The sequence below is a fragment of the Haemaphysalis longicornis genome, unplaced genomic scaffold, assembly GCF_048455015.1.
Source record: "Haemaphysalis longicornis isolate Haplotype H1 unplaced genomic scaffold, Haemaphysalis longicornis Haplotype H1 scaffold_3, whole genome shotgun sequence".
Taxonomy (NCBI): Eukaryota; Metazoa; Arthropoda; class Arachnida; order Ixodida; family Ixodidae; genus Haemaphysalis; species Haemaphysalis longicornis.
The window spans coordinates 5,513,171-5,532,744 of NW_027526335.1; the positions used below are offsets into that span (position 1 = coordinate 5,513,171).

Sequence of the window (19,574 nt, forward strand, 5' to 3'; positions counted from 1 at the left end):
GGCGGCCCGCTCAGCGCAACCGGAGCCAATGCCGTTCGCGGCCAAGCACGCCACGCATGCGCAATGGCGCTTCCGCTTGCTATCGGAGCGGAGCGAACCGTGAAAGACGCTAAAACTCCCTATTGTCGTCCTACCCAACAAAATCGCCAAAAATAGACCTTTTTATGTTAGGAGATTTCAATGCCGCTCATCCTAACTGGGGCTACCACTACAAAAACCACAGGGCTCCATTCTGGCCAATGTTATCGACGACCTTAATCTACTGCTGCTCAACCAACCTGATTCCCTAACCCACACTGGTACAAGCGTCACCAGGGATGCCCCGGATCTGTCATTTCTTTTGGGCTCCCTGGACGTCTCCGGGTTTCTCCCGCAGGAAAACCTTGGCTCTGATCACGAGCTTGTACTAATTACAATTAAAAACCACATGTATAATGCTCAGCTGGAGGTGGCACGCCTTACCAACTGGGATGCCTTCAGACAAGCAAATGCTTCCAAACCTATTGACCCCAGTCATGGATTGTTGATTTACTTCAAACTGTTCACGCAACAACCAAAACGGTGGCTATCACTAGAGCCACTAGATGAAGTAGCTTATTTAGTGGCTCTAGCTATCACCTACCACACCCCTGATGTCGACCCGAAACTCTTAAGGCTTTGGGAGGCACGACGGAGCCTCACCAAAGGCTGGAAGCGACAGCGGCACAACCGCAAACTGCGTCTCCGAATCGTTCTTCTAAATTAACAAGCAACAGAGTATGCCAACCACCTTTCAAAAGAAAATTGGCTACAGCTGTGTGACAGCCTCCAATGTACCCTGACAACCAAAAGAACTTGGCACCTGCTCCGGCATCTCATCGACCCCCAAACCAATAGGAGCGCCTGGGCTTCTCATCGAGCATTGACCCCCAACTCTTCTTTCAAAGACTCTTCTGAAGCCCTCATGCGTGCCTTAGAAAATAAATACCTCCACACAGCCAGAAATTTCACTCCCCCTCCCTACACAGGCCAGCCAAATCCAGATCTTGAACGAGATTTTCAACTTTATGAACTCGGCACATCTCTTTCCGAATGCAACAAAAACCATGTGATCCTGGGCCCGGAACACATGGCCTATCGTCTCTTAGCCAACTTGGATGACGACTCAATGGAACAACTTCTGCAGCATATTAACGCCCTTTGGAAATCTGGAAAACTTCCCCCACAATGGAAGACAGTAGAGATCCTCTTTATCCCGAAGCCTAACAAGTCCCCCCACCTGGACAACCTTCGTCCTATTTCTTTAACATCTTGTGTGGGTAAATTGGTGGAGCGCATGTTACTCCAACGTCTACAACCCTACCTAGAAGCTAAGGATATCATCCCAAATACAATGTATGATTCCAGAAAACATCTGTGCACTCAAGACATCCTTCTTCGCATAAAGGAAGAAATTCTCATTCCAGCCTCCCGAAATTCACCTCGTGCAATTCTTGCACTGGACTTAAAGGGAGCTTTCGATAACACCTCTCATTCTGCCATTATCATTCGTCTCAACGAAACAGGCTGCGGCAACGTTACTAGTTGGGCTGCGGCTTGCGTACTTACTCCTACATTGCCGATTTTCTCACCCACAGACAGGCGATCCTAAAAGCAGGCGATGTGAAATCTGATCCAATCACCCTAGGAGATGGAGGCACTCCTCAAGGTTCTGTTCTCTCACCTTTGCTTTTAAATATCACTGTATGCAGATGATATTACCATTTGGACTGACACGGGTTCTTTAGGTGAAATCCAAGATACCCTTCAAAAAGCCACCCTTCAAAAAGCCACTGACACTGTAAAACAATATGCCTCATCAATTGGCCTTCGGTGTTCCCCTCAAAAATCTGACCTCATCATTGTACGGAGAAGTCCCCCTGCATTTAATAAAGAATCAGTTCAAATTACCCTCGATGGTCAGCTTATAGATCCCAGACCTTCACTCACGATACTTGGTGTTACGATCCAGGCCAATCAGACAGTATTCAAGCTCACCACAGCATTCACTCAAGTTACCCACATGCTTCGCCGCATCTCTAATCGACATCGCGGCATGGAGGAAGACCTTATCCGCGCCTTCCTCATATCACGGGTCATCTACATCGACCCCTACCTAACTCTCAGCAAAAGTGACACGGAAGCCATTGATCACCTCATCCACAAAGCTATAAAGACAGCTCTTAATCCTCTTAATCTTCCTATGTCCACCGCGACAACTAAACTGCTCCAATTAGGCATTCACAACTCGGTCACGGAACTCATCGAAGGGCATCTTTCCAGTCAACGTCTCCGCCTAATTCAAACACCAACAGGAATGGCACTTTTACAGGACCTCAAAATGTCAACTCCTCAGACCACAGACAGAAAACCTGCATCAATCCATTCGTGTCCGCCCTCTTCCCAAAAATATGCATCCAACTTTGCACTCCGGTTGTCGACATGCCCATAGCCAAGCCCAAGAACAAATCTACAGAACCAATCCTAATGTTTTGTACACAGATGCCAGCCCTTACTCCAATTCGTCCCATCACTTAGCCATAGCCACCACTAAAGACAAGATCATCACCTGTGCCTCAATCAAGACCATATCTACCTGGGCCGCGCAAGAATTTGCTGTGGCCCTCGCCATCACTCAAACACCCGCAACGATTCTAATTACGGACTTTTAAGGCGTCGGTCACCAGGTTACATGGCCTCAACTATGTGGAACCTCCTGGCGCAACACGCCCCCAACAGGAAGATAGACATTGTGTGGACCCCGGTACACTCCTCACTAAAGGGCAATAATTTTGCCCATAGACAAGCCTGCGAACTCTCCTCCCAGGCCTTTGAGGAAACACCAAGTTTCGTTCCCCTGCTCACATTTCAAGACATCACCCAACATTACTGCACATCAAGACAATATTTTCCCCCTCCTCACCCGCAGCTTACTAAAACAGAAGTATTACTCGGGAGGCTTCAAACAAAGCCCTTTCCTCACCCAACTTGGCTACATCGCATGTACCCCACCCAATACCCTGCCACATGTAAATTCTGCCCTATCCCATGTGCCCTCATACACATATCTTGGTGTGCACACACAACCCAGCCCTCCCACCTTTACCCACTTCCCTTCCCCTCTCTGAGCTGTGGGAAAACCTGACGACCAGCGCCGGCTTGGATGCACAGCAACTCCTGGTGTCCAGGGCTGAGACAGCAAGGTCGTCCCATGGTCTCCTGGACTAAGGAGCCACTCCCACATCACCAGGCTCACAATTTAGTTTTTAAAGACGATAGTCTTTCTTGGGCTACTTAAACCCAGAAATTTTGGTCTGTCTGTCTGTGACTCGATTCAGCCACCCGGCCAAAGTAAAATTGATATTGCGCAATAGTCTTATATACTCACAGCCACATGTAAACGTCTAAGCCCGGTTTATATGTTCATACTTGTCAACTTTGTTGAACAAGAACAAGACATTACGCAAATATAAAACAGGAAATTAGTACACAAGGGTTATTAACAGTGTTGCTTTATTAAAAAACTCATGTATGCTTGGTTTTTCGATAGCAAATAATATTCTACATCTACTGAAGAAAACCGCCGCCTCCTGGCGGCATATGAAAAATCACGCGGCAACAGTAACAAAAGGTCCACTAGCTAGGTTCCACTTTCTGCTTGAAACGCACGTGGAGCACGGCCATGCGGCTCTATAAACCTTCTAGTCGGCCGCCTCCATTCACACGCGTCTCCGCTGTACTGCAGCACTGGCATCGAGGAACCCGGCCTGAAGCAGTGGAATGCGGTAAATTCAAAACGCCTTGCGCAAACATTTAGTGTGTTTACCTTGGAATGAGCGCGACGGTACAGGAACAGCATGAGAGGTGAGCGGGAAAGCAAATGGGGGCATTTCCTTAGCAAATGTCTACAAAGACTATCGTCTTTTGACGACATTTGAAACGAAAGGAGCAGATACGCGGCCAATTTTTCCTCCTCCTCCTCAACTGCTTCACTTGAGAGAGAGAGAGAGAGAGAGATAACGTTTATTGAAACAATGGGGACGGGGTACGGGAGAAAAAGAGTTAGGAGCTGTAGGCGGCCATCCTATTCCAGTAGGCCGCATGCCACGGCTGCCATCCTCGCCCGAGATCAGGACTTCCTGATCTTCGAGCTGGCAGATCTGCAACGCGCACTCCCACTGCTCAAGGGTAGGGGATCTGGGTGGTGGAGGGTTGGTGGGGCACGTCCAGACGAGATGAGCTGTGGTGTTAGGCTCATCGCATTGGGGGCAGTTAAGTGGGTACCTAGTTAGTAGGAGATATGTGGTGGAGATGGAGGTGCTTGGAATACTAATTTTATGCAAGCCCTAAAAGAGCTCCACTGTTTTGCTTCGGTAACGTAGGGGTAGAATTGTAGGTTTCTGAATGCCATTTAGGTCAGTTTGGATGTGGGGTAGGCATACCAACAACATTTCGCATCGCACTGGAAGTGCTGGGTTTGTACCTATCTTGGAACGGAATATCACAACCAAGCGACACGTGGACATGGATGCCTCCTTGGTCTCCCACTTAGCAGTTTTACTAGTCCTAAAATATTGGTAACTCGACTAAGCAGAAACGGATACCCATGCTTAAAGTAATCACGAGACTCGCCCAAAAAATGTAGATGCATGTGTCAGCATGGTCTGCATGGTTGCGATTGGCACACGCATATGCAGCTCTTATAACAACCTCATAAAACTCACCCATTTCCAGGTGCTCCACAAAGCCAGATTACGTACCATCATGGGCCTCTCGAAACATGGCTCTTGGATGAGCAGTTACACTCCTTTTTACAGACACATAAACAAAACCAAAAACAGGCCGACATCAAGTGGGGGCTCAGCCGACAAGGGCTCCTTCTCGCAGCATAAGACGAGCAAAAGCCTATCTTGGTCATCGACCTTTTCATTCCTTCAGCCCTCTAGAATCTCACTAAACCGATGCCCCACTCTAGAATGACCACACGACCTAAACATATCCACATACGGGGAAATTCAAACTTCCCTGTGAGGTTGACGTCTTATGCCGATGCCAGCGTGGCAAACTCTCGTATTGGTATAGCATGGGCCTGCCCCAAGAACCTATCCCTTGGTTCAAACTCCATGTCATCGAAAACTAGTACCATTAACCATATCCACTATGACCTCAACACCAGCCAACAGGAGCATTCGTTCAGTTCATAACAGACTCGTTCAAAACCATCCCAAGAACTTTGGAATGCACTCTCACTGAACCCACTTGTGAACTCCATACTATTACCCGAAGAGCTCCTCAGAAGCCACGACATGCACACCCGCATTAACTGGATTACAGGCCACAAGGAGACCAGCTCAAGAAACCACTGGAGAAGAAGAAAAAAAAAACAGCATTATCAATTATCAACAGGTTACACTTCTGGGTATCTTGCCAACATTGTTTCCCACACCAGTTCAGAAGAAACCTTCATCAAGGAATTATCCGCTAATTCAGCCTACACTCTGCTTGTAACTCAAACCCAGGAATGGGCAAAATAGCCCAACACACACTCCTACTCCTACTGCTTAGACACTGACGACAAATCGGACCACCACCACGTGGCATGGATGTGCCCTCACTTTGCCGAACATCGCTCAGAAAGCTTAACAACCATCAATCCAGACATCCTCAAAGCGTATCTGGGGCTGATCTTTAGACTTCTTAAGTGCCTGTCTCCCTCACCTCAAGGAAAAGATATAAAATATATGGCAGTGCATCAATGTGTTTGCCTTGAAAAAATTTAAGAGGTGTTTTAACATGCCCATCTCCAATTGCACTCATCAGTGCTGACTGTAATGCATTTTTCAAAATGAGAAAGAACCCCAAATGACGAAAATTTTCTGGGATCTTACGTTGAAGTACCAGGGCTGCTTGCTAGATAACTATATTGCAGTGTGAGGTTATGCATGCAACAGTTCTTCACAGCGGCATTTAGTGGTGGGTCCACTTGTGATCCTGAACTGAACTGTAGTAAAATAACCTGCTGTGTGCTGTCAGGCTGGGCCAATTTCAGCGTCAACATTGTGCTCCCCAATCGGTACAAGCCGGGCCCTCTTGGCACAATGCAGATAGAACATTAATGCCTTACACCTAAACCGGGCTAAAATGTAAAAATATGATGCAATGTAAAATGTAATGTGATATGCCTCGATGCAATGTAAAATGTTATGTGATATGCCTGGCAACCCATATTTACGACAACACAAAAAATTTGTGTAGGTGGACATCTTTGCAATAAAGAGACGCACCGAAGATCGCAACGTCAGAATTACTGGATGTCAAGTCCAGACCATTAGCATCGGAACCAGCAACTTTAGGCTATAGAAGTCGCACAGAAGACTGTTTCTAGCAGTTGCTCAACAGTAGTGTCACTAAATAAGACTACCTGTTTAGTGACACTACTCATGAGGATAGCAGGAGCGTTCAAAGCAAACTAGTGCATGCAATTTGGTGTGCGCACAGGCCTGTACCTATCTCTGAACGGAATAGTTTGCATTGCGTTTAATGACCGACCCTTTGATTCGACAAAAGTGGCATCGGCAATGGCGTCATTACCTTTTTGCATTTAGCTTTTTAACTTTGCATCCACAAGGATATGACATGTCCTCCTCCATTGCTGAAACAGTCTTACAAAAGTCTCATCATCATTCACTGTTGGACTTTATCGAAGAAGCCAACCTTTGTGTGTTCACCTTAATACTTTGTTTCTCACCACCTTCTTTTGCCCTGCGGCAAAATGAATGCAAAAAGAAAAAGCCCACCTTGGTTGACAAAGAGTGATCGCTGCCCACAGAAGTTCCAAACATTAGGACAAAACCTCTGCACAGGGGATCCCTTAACAAATCCCTTCCGAGTGCGTGCAAACAGCTGCTGTTAGGTTTTTTATTTCAAAGTGACAACTTCCGCACCTCAAGAGCTGTCACTGTTGGTTGTATTACCTTGTGTAGTGATAACCTGTGAATTTCTTTACATAAAAAACAATCCTATAAATCAATCTCACGTCATTTGTTTTTCGCAAGAAAGGGTGGTTTGGTATACAATCTAGCTGGTCGCTTTGGGTGCAGAATGCAGGCTATCACTGTTTAATCTACGTTCCGTTTTCATGTAGGAAGATTTTGTTCTATGCTGTCTGGAAAAAGAGAAACAATGCTCCCTCTTTTGAACGAACGGCGACACGTCATTCACTCGTGATGCTAAAGAGTAGCAGAATGCAGAGCACTGCATGTGTCTTTGCACATGTATCAGTACCTAACAAAGGTCTTCATACCCTAAGTTCTTATGATTAGTACTTCAAGGAAGGAATCAACCCTGAATTTTCTTCTACTGGAATGCAAAACTGGAGAGCAAACTAATGAATGAATGGCACGAAAAGATGAGATTTTTTTCACGTGTCTGCAATTATGTTGCAACATGCTGTTTACTTAGTTAAAACTCAGCTTCAATTGTAGCCTGCAACTATGTAAAACATAACTGAACAATTCTCAGCTGAACCTCCTCCACAGTTGTGATTCCAAGAAATCATAATCGGAAAATTTTCACGCCACCATTACTCTAGTTCATACCACAAGCTGCATGCAGCACTGCGGGGGCTACATTGTTGACAACAGAGCGCCAGCTCAGGGCGCCTAGCTCACCGTGAAGGGGGTTTTGAAAAGATCTTTCAGTCTCCCCTTTCGGCAGGTAGAACCGCAAGGCCCCGGCACCTATTCTCGCTTTCCTTCACGGTGAGTTAGTGCCCTCAGTGGGCGCTCTATTGACGACAATGTAGCCTCCACAGTGCTGCATGCAGCTTGTAGTATGAACTATGGAGTAAGACATTTATTTCACACAATGCTGCACACAAACTCAATTCTCCACGAAGGTTCAATTGTACATGCGGCGACAGGTTTGAAGAACTAAGCCTGCACCTGACAGGCAGATGAAAACATGCGCGATGGATTGCAATGAACGTGGGCAGTAAATAAATGAAAACTGGGCGACAAAAGCAGTATGCACTCAATTTGCTGGGAACAGCACACGTCCAACTGCACACAGCGGCACCTTGTGTCACAAAACAAATGGCCCCGCATTCAGGTACCCACAACAGAAACCGCTGCCGCAGCAGATAACAACCAAGGTCCTTCACGCCACGCCCGAGTCAACCTTTTCTGTCCCCGGACACATCTGTAGCCACCTCGTCTGAACCTAACTTTGCAGCCATGGCTACAACTCTGCGACGAAGGCCGTCAATCACATCTTGCAGGGCTTCGACATTCTGGTTTTGTTTGGTAATGACTTCATGGGCCTTCGCCAACTGTTTGGTGAGCTCTTCGTTTTTCGCACATTGCTGGGAAAGCTTGGTATACAGCTCTACAACAGTGCCAGCAGTGGTGATGCTTGCAGGTCTAGCCGCTGGGCTGTCTGCCTTGCCGTCTTGCTGAAGGGCTTTCGCACTGCGGACTACAGTAAAGGAAGTTGTTGGACGGCTCACTGCAGCCGGGCTTGAAGTCATGGTGGGTGACTCTGCATCACTCACTTCGAACTCATCCTCTTCATCCAAATCTTCTGGAACGTCCAAGTCCTCAGACTCACTGCCATGATACTCATCGTCGCTGATCCTTGGTTCGGAGTCGTCGAGCTTGGGCGAAACTCGGGGCACTTTCTTCGCAGGCTCCTCGTCCCTGTCATAATCCCCGGAGCGCAGCTTCTCGGGCAACCTCTTCAGGCGTGTGGGCCGAGTGGAAGGCTCGCTGTTAGTCAGCGATGTGACGTGCACGATGATTGGACGCTTGCCGTCGGATTCCTTGCTTTCGGCACTCATCCGCTGGCCAGGCGTGCTATTCGTCGGGGGCAGCAGTGACCTGCGTAGTTGTGCTTCGTCAAGCCGGGAAAGCTCCAATTTTGCGACCTTCACAGTCCCAGCCTTCAATGGGTTGCCTTCGTAATCGAACGCTTTTTCTTCCACTATCTCGCTGCCCTGTTCTTCATCGTCGGACAAAGGTTCGGCCACGACCGACGGCAAGGCGTTGCGCGTGCCCTTCAGCAAGTATCCAGGAACGTCAAACACAGTGGGAGCGGCACCCGAATTGAGGTATACTCTTCCGTTGAAGTAACGAAAACAGTGCCGCTCGAAATGCAGCGAGCACAGCTTGCTGTTTACGGTGGGCTTCCAGAGGCCTTTGCCTCTTGCTTTACATACAAAAGAGACCCATTTCTTCAGGCACTCCTTGTCCTTCACAGGAAACCTTAATTTGGAAAAACGAAAACCGCACGTGCGTCATTACCCGTGTTCAGAGCGATCAGAACGGCCGCTACGGCCGCTGCGGCCGCCAACAATCGGGCCACCACATTTGTGCATGCGAATTCACAACATCAGATGTTTCGAACACGTAACAAGAACAGTAATTTCCCTTTTAAGCGTGAAATAACATCTATTAAATAAGTAGGCGAGAGTGGCACTTCACAGTGTATAGACTCTTTGGAGCTAGACAGCTACTCCCGCCTCCATCTCACCTAGAAGGTTAGCCCGGTTAGCCGTCTAGTGGTCTGAAGTATATGAGGTCACGACCTACGCTCCTAGACAAATAACGAGAAAACAGGCTCACTTGTGGAAAGTCGTCCTGCTCCCATTATTCGATCTGTTTTTACACGCCGAACAATTTGCGGGCATCTCTTGCCGGACTTCGCAAAGTGCTTCCCTTGCTACGACATTGGTTCATTGTTGTAACGTCGTCGACGCCATCGAAGGAGTAGTAATGAAAGGGGGCGCCACAAAGCATCCTGATTATTTTTGTTTGCCGTGGAGGAAAGAAAAGCTCGAAAAGCCTCTCTACTCATGCAACCACCACACGAATTCGCGATAATATCGATAATATTAGAATGCTGCGACAGAAAAACATGGTACAAATTTACGTGCGTGAAAATACGAGCGAACCGGCGAAAGTGAGATTTGTGGTCTCAACTGTCCCAACGGTTTTTTTGTTGTAACGAGGGTTAAAGAAAACGAAATCAAAAGAAGCGCGGGCTGGCACGTTCGCGCACTGGCGCATTTCAGCTCAGCAAGGTCCTTCGCTGAAATTACAATTATCATAGACCTACATCCCTTTTCGTCATCAACGTAACATGACGGGATCCGGTACTTCAAAGGAACCGCTCCTCCATGCTTCGCAAACAGCATCAAATTTTAACGAGGATGCATTCCAAGTGAGTAAATAATTTTCACGTGAAGGACTAATTACTCGTACATGGCGTACTGTTGCGAATCTGCAGCATTCTTTTATCTCATCCTTATCAGCTGTTGGGGGCGAAACGCGGGGAGACGGGAGGAAAGGTTACTATGGTCATTATTATGATTGCGTGAATGCCGGCGAAATTTTCGCGTCAGTAAGACAGATCGAGTGGCAGAAAACCAGAGAGCTATTTTCGAGAGCGGAAAGAGCTGCCTTCGCAACGTTGCCGACATTGCCACAGCGCCGTCAAGTCGAAACGCGGCTCTCGACGCGCAGGTCTCATGCCATCTTGACGGGCAGAAAAAAATGGAAGGTACGGGAGTGACGGCGACGGACAACAAGAGTTGCGACAGGCATCCAATGCCGCTGCTAAAGCGAGCCAACGTGACCGGTCATTGTAACGGTTAGAGCATAGTTGGCACGATGTGCGAGGGACGTGTGAGAAACTTTGCGAGGAAGGGGGCGAGATGCTCACGCGTGTAGCAATATATTTTCAATTAATTTTTTTATTAGGATTAGTTGCCATAACAATTCTTCCAGCAGCCTTTCGTCGTCAGGTGAAGTCAATACAGTTAAACCTGGATATAAAGAAGTTGAAAAAAAAATCGCAATTTTTCGTTATGTGCAGATTTTCGTTACGTGCAGAAACGAAAACCATACTGCTAGTTATCAGTGACGGTGAACTCACCATTCAAGGACTGATTTCACAAAGAAAAACTGCGTGATTTGCTCCTGCTGCTTTCCGTGCACGGCACTCCAAGGGAGCAAGGTCACTGCAGCGCATGCGCAAACGTAACTCAAGTATCCTTGCCTTTTGACACTTGTCGGGGCGTTGACACGTTTCAAGGACCAAACGTAGGCTGAAAGGACGTCCTTTTGCGAACCTGAGGCTCTTTTCCTCACTCAAAATTGTTGAGAGGTTGCTAGCTGCAATGCTTTGGGCGGCAACGTTGTTCTTTCTCGCCGGCGGAGTCGACATTTAAAATTTCGAGTTTGTCGCGACAAGACAAATTTAACTTCTCATTTTCTGGCAACAGAACTTTAAGAACGATAGTTTTTTTGGCAGCAGAACCTAAAGTACGGGTAGCAGCGGCGACGTGCAACTACACGCAGACAGTTAAGCCTAGCACCAAACCGACACGTGGAAACGCGCAGTAGATTGCGCTGCGGGAGAAATTCGCCAAATTAGTTGTAAGCCAACCCAATGCCACCGCAATGGGAAATTGAAAAACTTCGATAAATTCAGGAATTCGTAACATATAGGTTCGTTACATCCAGGTTTAACCATATGAAATGGACAATGGAGACAGCACAACGCTCCTCGACGTGACCTAGTTTTTCGGTACCCCCAGGCCCTTTTCGACAATTCGCAAACGAAATAGAATTGTGAAGGACGGTGGAAGAAAATTTTTCCTCCTTTTTCTTCCATTTTTTCGGGGTCAAAACCCATCCCGCACTAAACGCACTCCCCTTTGAGATTGTTCATCATGTAAAAGGAGAATTTTCGCTATACTTCGGCAGAATACACGTGGACACGTCACCATGGCGGTGAATGTTATCGCAATAATATGTAGTTGTACTTTGGGATTGCTACAAGCGGAACTTTACTTTTATCGCGAGAGCGCTCGCTGACCCTTTCCTTTATGCGAAACCAACCTTAGCGAAGGAATGCCTGGGCAGCAATGCAGAGAAACGCGCGTCACCGTTGCTGGGCAACGCCTGGGCAAGCGAAAAGAGGCTCACCGGCTGCGCGAAACAATGCAAAGCCAGCCTGGCAAACATGGCCGTCGGCAGGATTTTGTCTTGAGGGGGGGCAAACCCGTTCTATTGAGGGTGAAGAGGGAGAGGGTGAGGGGACGGGTCCCTTGGGCTGGGTTGGCTTGGGGAGGGCAAGTGCCCCTTTCGCATCCCCCTGCCACTCTACCCATGCTGGCAAAGGAGGGCGCGTCAACTGCACTAGAGAGCCACTAGATAATCTAACTCGTACTAGAGCCACTCCATAAGCTTTTATTCATAACCTTTTATTCAGTGACGCTAACTCTAACTCTATGCTGGCCCCTAAACAAGTTTTAACCAAAGAAAAAATAATAAATATTAAAATGCTTTCAAATTTCGCGCTCCACAACGTTCCTCGGACTTCATAAGGCTTGGTGCGAAATGAGCTGGCGTGTCGCTCGCCACTTCATCTGTTTTCCCTGTTGTGCGGCTTAGTTGTTCAAAGAGTGCGCGAAAAATTTGTGCCATTGCTTTTGGTGCAAAGCAGTCTCTTTGAATGAACTAATAATCGAAAATAGAGAGGAGAAGGAGGAGTAAACACTTATTGAGCGAAAGGACGGGAGTGAGCTCTTTTTGACGCTCGAGATCTGGTGCCAATCTGGCGCCGTGATCTGGTCAGCGCAGACTCCCACTGCTCAGAAGAGAATGACTAGATAATTTTTACTTTTTATTTAAGGTCAGCGATATATACGGGTAAATTACTTGATGTTGATAACTATTTTTGACATGCTACCTATTTCCTGATTCGCGCATGCGTTTTCATATATCTCCTCGGACAGCTGCATACATAGATTACATGCACAGCGCCTACGCGTTTCTGGTGTTACCAGCATGACATTGCTCACGATGACGCATGTGCAACCCTGTCGCAACCTTCCCTCGTTGTTTCCCGTGCCCAGCGGGAGCTGCGGCAGCTTCGCCTCAGCCGAGTGCACACGTACGCGCCCACCATCTTCGCCAGGGGAGGCACCGTGCCGACGGCTCCTTCTCGCAACAGCATCACGATCACGGGCCAGAGCCTGTCACGAGCCTCCGTCTACGATGCCGCAGCCGTCTTCGATGACGTGGACGACGCCAGGGCCACGCCAACGATGTCGCCCGAGCACATGGAGCCGTCTCCCAGGACTCCGGAACCGCGGCCGCAGATGACATCGCCGTCTGACATGGATGACACGAAGCCAAAGCGTTAGGGTGCGAGCACTCCGGGCAGTGATTGTTTGCGCTCGCACAAGACTACAGGACTCACTGCCCGCATCTGTTGATCGGACTCGCTACAGGCTGAAATCAGAAAGAAAAAAAGGGGGGGCACCAGGCATTCCACGTTGCTGCCGCCGCCATGCTTGTGCACCTGCAATAAATTGTCTTCAAGCTAAACCTGATGTACTTTGCAAGTGGAGAATTTCCGCCGCAGTCACTAAAGATCGAAATTGTAGAATGAAGGGTACGATGAAAAAAAAGGGTACGGGGTACGCTTACCCCTATAGTGAAAAGATTAAAAAAGAAATCTGAGACAAATAATGAACTATCGTTGTTGTTCTTGCTAAACTTTATTGACACAAAAAGACCCCCAAAGGCATCAAGAGACAGTGGTTACGGAGAGAGAGATAGATAGAGAGAGAACAAACTTTATTTTTTGCAGGACCTAAGTCCAGGTCCTAATTTGAAAGTTCAATTCACCGGATCCACGTAGTACTCCAGAATGTCCGTCCGATCCGGTGCACGTGTTTGTAGAGAGCTTCCTGGGCAGCCTGGATGTTTACTGTCGGCGGGGGAGACAGCCAGAGCTACCAGGAGGTGATGGAGGCCAGGGATGGGTCAAGAGATGGCGGGGTGCAGTCCCAATAAGAATGAGGAATGGATGGGTAGGAAGAACAGGTGGGACAGGAAGGATGGCCAGGGCGCCGATAGATGCGGTGAAGAATGTGATGGGAGGGGAGTGAGGAGGTTTGAGCCTGCCGAATGAGGCACGCAGCCTCACGAGTTAGACGGGAACTGGGGGGGGGGGGGGGGGGAGGGGGGGTACAGGGTACGTGATAGGCGTTGGGCGTGTAATTGGTAACGGCGGGAAGCGCGGTGTTGAGTACGAACCGTCGGCGGGTGGTACAAGGTTGGCCAGGACATGGCCGGACCCGGGAAAGGTACTAAGACGTTTCCGCACATGCCAGCGTGGCCAGGAACCCAAACCAGTGTGAAACGTGGCCGAGGATTCGATGCAAGTATTGGAGTGACGAAGTCAGTAGTGTGTGGGTGAGTCTCATGGTGAGCGAAATTACGAAGGGCTGACTGACAGTCGGAGAAGATTGTTGTTGTTGTTGTTGCTGTTCCTTTTTTTTTTGTGGCGCATACCCACTTGGGGGATTGGCCAGGATCGGGAGATATATTGGGGCTAATGTGCCCGATTTAGGAGACTAAATTTTGGAGAAAAAAAAATTCGTTCGGTGCCATTTCGCTTGGGTTTCCCCACAGGAATTTGGTTACGGCCGTCCACACCTACGTCTCAGAGACTAGGCGCCTACCCTGTTAGCCGCTCTTGTACACAGACGAAATAAGAGCCTATTACAAAATCCCGCATAGCCTTTTCTTGCAAATTCCTGCATAGTGCACACTTTCATTCTACAAATTCCTGTATTTGTTGTGCAATTATTCGGAGAAGATATATACTGGCGTGCTGGTAGGAACGGAAGAGACCTACCTTCGTCCTGCAGTGGACACAAACAGGCCAATGGTGATGGTGACTGCAGCGTTGCTATTCTCGGTCAATCCCCCGCCGGCATACGTGTCATGTGCTACCTGTGCGTGGGCATGTGTCTGGAGCAGAAGCGGCATTTTTAGTAGAGTGCTAGTTCACTTTAGTTCACTCTAATTTTTAGGGACCTTAATTGCTGTTGCAGCGACACCTGCAAGTTAGGGTGAAGTTTTTTTTTTTTTTGCACCTATTGGGACTTTTAACAGTTAGGTCCTATAACTATTATATACTGGAATACAAAACCACCCAAAACCTCACCTCAAGTCTACCAGGTAAAAAAAAAAAAGATATATATATATATATATAGCAGAGAAGGAATTCTTTATATATATATATATATATATATGGGGATGCTTGGAACTTCCTAAGGATGTGAATTAATTAAGGCGAAAGCCTAGTCGACCCTTCTGTCGAACTACGTACAAGTTTGCGTCCGCGCCCGTTACACGATGACCAGACCCCAGGACAGCACCCTCCAAAGCTCGTTCCGCTCTCTCGCCGATGCATAAGGCCTCGACTGTTCGACCCCGTCGGTGCCGTCACCTCTCAAGGCAGCTCGTATTGCACGCGAGGCGGCGGCCTACCCGGATGCTGCTGTTTCCCTTTCCCAGCGGCGCGCGATCTCTGGCTCGGGCTCGCTCATACCATAACTTCGAATTTTCCTGTTCCACCAATTTTCTGCAACTCACAACATGCGCGCTTGGCTTTCGCCTTAAAACAAAAAAACAAAAACGGCGAGGACCGGAAAGGCAACGTTACTAGATTATTTTCAGTTGTAAAACTGGGCGGCGCTGCCCGGAACCACCACCGATCCTTCTCTCTGTGGCGCTGCAGTCGCAACCGGCTCGGTAGACGGGGCGCTCGCAGGCGGTTTCGCTTATGCTTCTCCCTTCGCGTTCCTAGTTCAGCGCTCGGCGCATACTTTTCTCGTGCGTGCGCGGGCGCGTGGGTGGGCGCACACATCTGGTAATTATTTACATTCTCGGAAGCAAATAGCTACAATAAACAGCAGACACAATGACATTTTTTTCGCCCCTTGTGTGGTTCTTCCGGGTCCTTTTTTTGCTGAAGAGCAGTACTCGCAGTAGCCGGCGCATTCAGTGCCCCGGTCTCCGGCGTTTCTTGTTATCGCGGTCGTTCTCCGTAGTGTTGAATGCGCGATGTCGTTCGAGTGGCGCGTTTAGTGATCTGCCAGCGACTGTATTATATTGATGTGGGCCTCTGCATGTGAGGCTGAGGCAGACAATGCCGACCTGCTTCGTTCCCGGGTGTACCAGCAGCAACAATTAAGAGCAACACGGACAGGCACTTCTTCTCGGCTCCCAAAGATGCGACGCTTAAGCGCGCTCGCTATGGCATAAGGCCATCCCGCGTGCGGATAAAGAGCTTTCGACAAAGTCCAAAGTGTGCGACTGCCATTTTCACGTACAGGACATCGCCAAATGGTACGTACACAAAATGACGTTCACTCTGAGGAATTCTCTGCGCGCGTCATCAAATCGTATTTGGTGACGCGCATGCATTTCTATTCCAGATTCCTTCAGTGAGAACGTCCCTTGAATGTGCAGGTTAAGTCGGCGCGCAAACGCGCTAAGCTACTGTAAGCACGCTGGCAAATTTGGAGTTTTGTTATAAATGAAAAAAAAAAAAACCTTGCATACATGTATCTATTCATTACTTTTTTCTGTTAACATGCTTTGGTATTTTGTAGCCATATTCATCGTAAGCAAAAAAGATGTGGAGTTGATTTTTAAATAAAAATGCTTGCATGTTTCTATTCATCACTTACTTTGTTTCTCTTAACGTGCTTTGGTGTATTGTAGCCATGTTCACCTTAAGCAAAAAAGATGTGGAGTTGATTGTAAAAAAAAAAAAAAAAACCTTGGATATATTTTTTTACTTTGTGTCTGCCGTAAAGTGTGTACTGTGAAAACCAATGAATTGCCGAAAAGAACTTTATGCTTATTGACATGTAAGCTGGTTTAACTTCGCCAGTTAATTAACTGAATAATTCTTTCAGTTAGAGATATTTCGCCTTTTGCAGAAATGTCGCTTCTTAGTGACGTTTGGTAAAGCTAATTGTTGTCAGGGCAAAACATGGAAAAGATACTATTCTAAAAAGGACGTCGAGAAAATTAGGAAGTTTCGCCTTCGAGTGGCCTGAATTACTAGAGCCACTAAGTGACGTAGCTCCAATGCTGACCTTGCTTCTTTGGCTGGAAACAAAATGAGCGCTTTCATGATTTTTTATAAAATTCGGAAGAGTCAATCAAACTACGCTTTAACGGAGGCTTATTCTATGCTACCAGCTCGCTGCAGACCGTTCACGCTCGTGGTTGACTGCCAGCGAGCAGCCGACGCAAGCGCGCGCTACGATGCGCTTCGGCTGACCTGTTGAAGAAAGCAAAATATGAGCCGTAACGAACGGGTTTTACGCCCCACATTAGCGATCCTGAGCAGCTACTGGAAAGTACTCTGGCCTAGATGTAGTCTGGACGCGGAAAACTTGGCGGGTAGCTGGTAGTCTTTAATATTATCGCGCGCTAACGTCATGAGAAGGCCGAAGAGGCGTTGGGAGGGGCGCCGTTGCACGCGACGAGCAGCGGCCGGGTAGAGCAAAATGCGGCGGTCCCGCCCTCTCGCGGCACGCCGAGAAACGGAGACGCCGGCGATGCACGGCGCAGGGGGAGAGTTTTACAACTGAACCTATCTAGTAACGTTGCGGAAAGGTACGTTTGGGAGCGGGGCTGCGAAATATGAATCAGAGCTCGCACTTTACTGCCCTGTTTGAGTAATCTCCATACTTTCATGACAGATGAGTGGTGGCGACGCGTTCGTACAGCAGAGAAGCCAGGAAAATTTTCCGAACGAAGGAAGCGAGCTCGTGATTTGAAATTCGCGCCTTTAAATAACAAGAACAAAAAAGTCAGATTTGCCGAAACAAACAATAAAACATTTTGGTAAATACATGTACTATTGTTGTTCCAGCACATATACTTTGCGTTTTTCTGAAAAGGATAAGTCCCGGCTATTATTTTGATGATTACGCTGTCGACGCCTTCAAGACGTGAGAGGGCGTTCACGTCAGACGCTCGTCTCGAAATTTCTTCGCTGCACGTGAGGTACGCAACGTTTTGATTTTCTGGCTCTCTTTCTGACGGGAATTTTTAAATAGGCGGTACGTACCTGTAACACTCTGGAACAGGTATATCAAAATTTGAGGATTCACCCGTTTTTGCCGCCTTCCGCAGCATTTCTTCCCGCCTCTGGGGCAGTGCGGTACAGGCGCCGTGTGTGATCGTGCGTCAACGAGCGCTTGTGTTTACGAAGTCTTGTTTTTGTCTAACGCCAACAGTTTTACCCTTCTGGTGAACGCCGCGGATTTTCTTTTGAGCTTTACTTGGATATCAATGGTGTGCTTCGTTGCTGTACTGTTTGAACAGATCAACTTGTGTGCACGTTTTGCGCCCGGCCCCCGAACCCACCGTCGTTCGAAATGAACGTTTTGCGCCCGGCCTCGAACCCACCGTCGTTCGAAAACCCATTGGTTTGTTCAGTGATCCGACTACTGATTCTTTCCGAAATTCTCAAAAATGCCCTCAGAATCGCTAGAAGGCGGAGGTATCTGATTTGAGGATTATTTGAACTTGCGGAGATAACTGTGACTTGTTTCGATCATGTTTAACGACGTCTGTTTGCATACTAGGTTTTAGCACGAAAACGAAGACTGTTGGCCGCGCGTGCCAAGTGTGTATTTTTTAAATATTGGGATAATGTACATGGAAGTGCGTCAAGGTATGAATCCTTGAGTGCTCGAAAAAACATTCTAAGCATACGTAAACAGCAGCGCGCAGATATTTCAGGGTACGCGTTCGGCTAAACTGCAATTAACGGCGCAACGATATTTATACGTGCCGTAATAGTAATGGTCTGGTACCATTGTAGTGCTTCCACTACATTGATGACGTGGTGGGTTTGGCTGGAAAAAAAAAGTTGAATTACAATGTCAATGCTTGGAGTAGTTTTCGATCTCCGCAGATTTTTGACGGGTCAACCCGATTCTCAGTGCAGGCTGGTCATAGGCGTGCGAGAACATGGCAGCCCTTGGAAAAGATCAGCTCAGCCAGCTGGAAGCCTTTATTGAGTTCTGCAAGGTGAAGCCCGACATCCTCCACAAGCCAGAGTTGAGCTTCTTCAAGAGGTACCTGGAAAGGTACAGTCGACAGTGTTTCCAACTTTTCTGTCAGGTGTACTGGGAGGTACTTCGGGAGCCTTTCAATCATGAGTTACGGTGAATGTGAAAGTTGGAAAGTTCATGTTGAGATAGGCTCCGAGGGGTTGGATAGATCGCTACGTCTTATCAGAAGGGAGTGCTTCTTGCATTGTTTTTTTTTACAGAAAGCAGAAGTGTTTGTTTCTGTTAATTGTAAATGTGTTTTTTTTCCGAAGTTTACCGTTGTGGAAGTCTACTTTGCATGTTAGTTAAAACATGGAAGGACTCGAGCTATATTCTAGTGGACAAACATGTGGCTCTCCGTTTCCCTCCCTTGTCGTGGGTGTCTCATTGTCTGTGTAACACACCAACCTAAACCCAAACCGCTCGACCATAGGGGACAGCTGAAAGGTTGCATTGAGCCGCGAGACTTCCACGTTTAAAGGGGCACTGACACAAAAATTTTGCATCTTGTTTTTTTCGTTGCGATAAGTAGCTAGTGACCTCCTTATAACCTGTAGAAACCTCATTTGCTTCAGCGTGCAACGGTTGTTTAATTAGAGGCATTTTAAATGCG

General features: G+C 47.7%; 3 protein-coding genes across 9 annotated transcripts in view; 2 read left to right on the forward strand and 1 right to left on the reverse strand.

The window, feature by feature from the left end:
• Positions 1 to 3,532: 3,532 nt before the first annotated feature.
• On the reverse strand, positions 3,533 to 9,787 carry LOC144173884 (uncharacterized). Its single transcript, XM_077702187.1, has 2 exons — positions 9,639 to 9,787; positions 3,533 to 9,278 (listed from the first exon to the last, which is right to left on the reverse strand). Exons 1-2 carry the CDS (start codon positions 9,701 to 9,703, stop codon positions 8,192 to 8,194), a joined length of 1,152 nt encoding a protein of 383 aa, XP_077558313.1. The 5' UTR covers positions 9,704 to 9,787; the 3' UTR covers positions 3,533 to 8,191.
• Positions 9,788 to 9,884: 97 nt separating this feature from the next.
• Positions 9,885 to 13,472, forward strand: LOC144173886 (uncharacterized). Its single transcript, XM_077702190.1, has 2 exons — positions 9,885 to 10,236; positions 12,938 to 13,472. The coding sequence occupies exons 1-2, from the start codon at positions 10,156 to 10,158 to the stop codon at positions 13,226 to 13,228; spliced, it is 372 nt and encodes a 123-aa protein (XP_077558316.1). The 5' UTR covers positions 9,885 to 10,155; the 3' UTR covers positions 13,229 to 13,472.
• Positions 13,473 to 17,828: 4,356 nt separating this feature from the next.
• LOC144173888 (hsc70-interacting protein-like) overlaps positions 17,829 to 19,574 on the forward strand; it is a 43,272-nt gene continuing 41,526 nt past the window's right edge. Inside the window, exons 1-2 of one of the 7 annotated variants that reach the window (XM_077702195.1) lie at positions 17,829 to 17,906; positions 18,856 to 18,997. In XM_077702195.1, coding sequence (XP_077558321.1) covers positions 18,879 to 18,997 — 119 coding nt within the window. In that variant the 5' untranslated portion in view covers positions 17,829 to 17,906; positions 18,856 to 18,878. Of the gene's footprint in view, positions 17,963 to 18,822; positions 18,998 to 19,574 lie in introns of all 7 variants that reach the window. The other 6 variants (XM_077702193.1, XM_077702192.1, XM_077702197.1 and 3 more) reach the window with 6 other exon arrangements.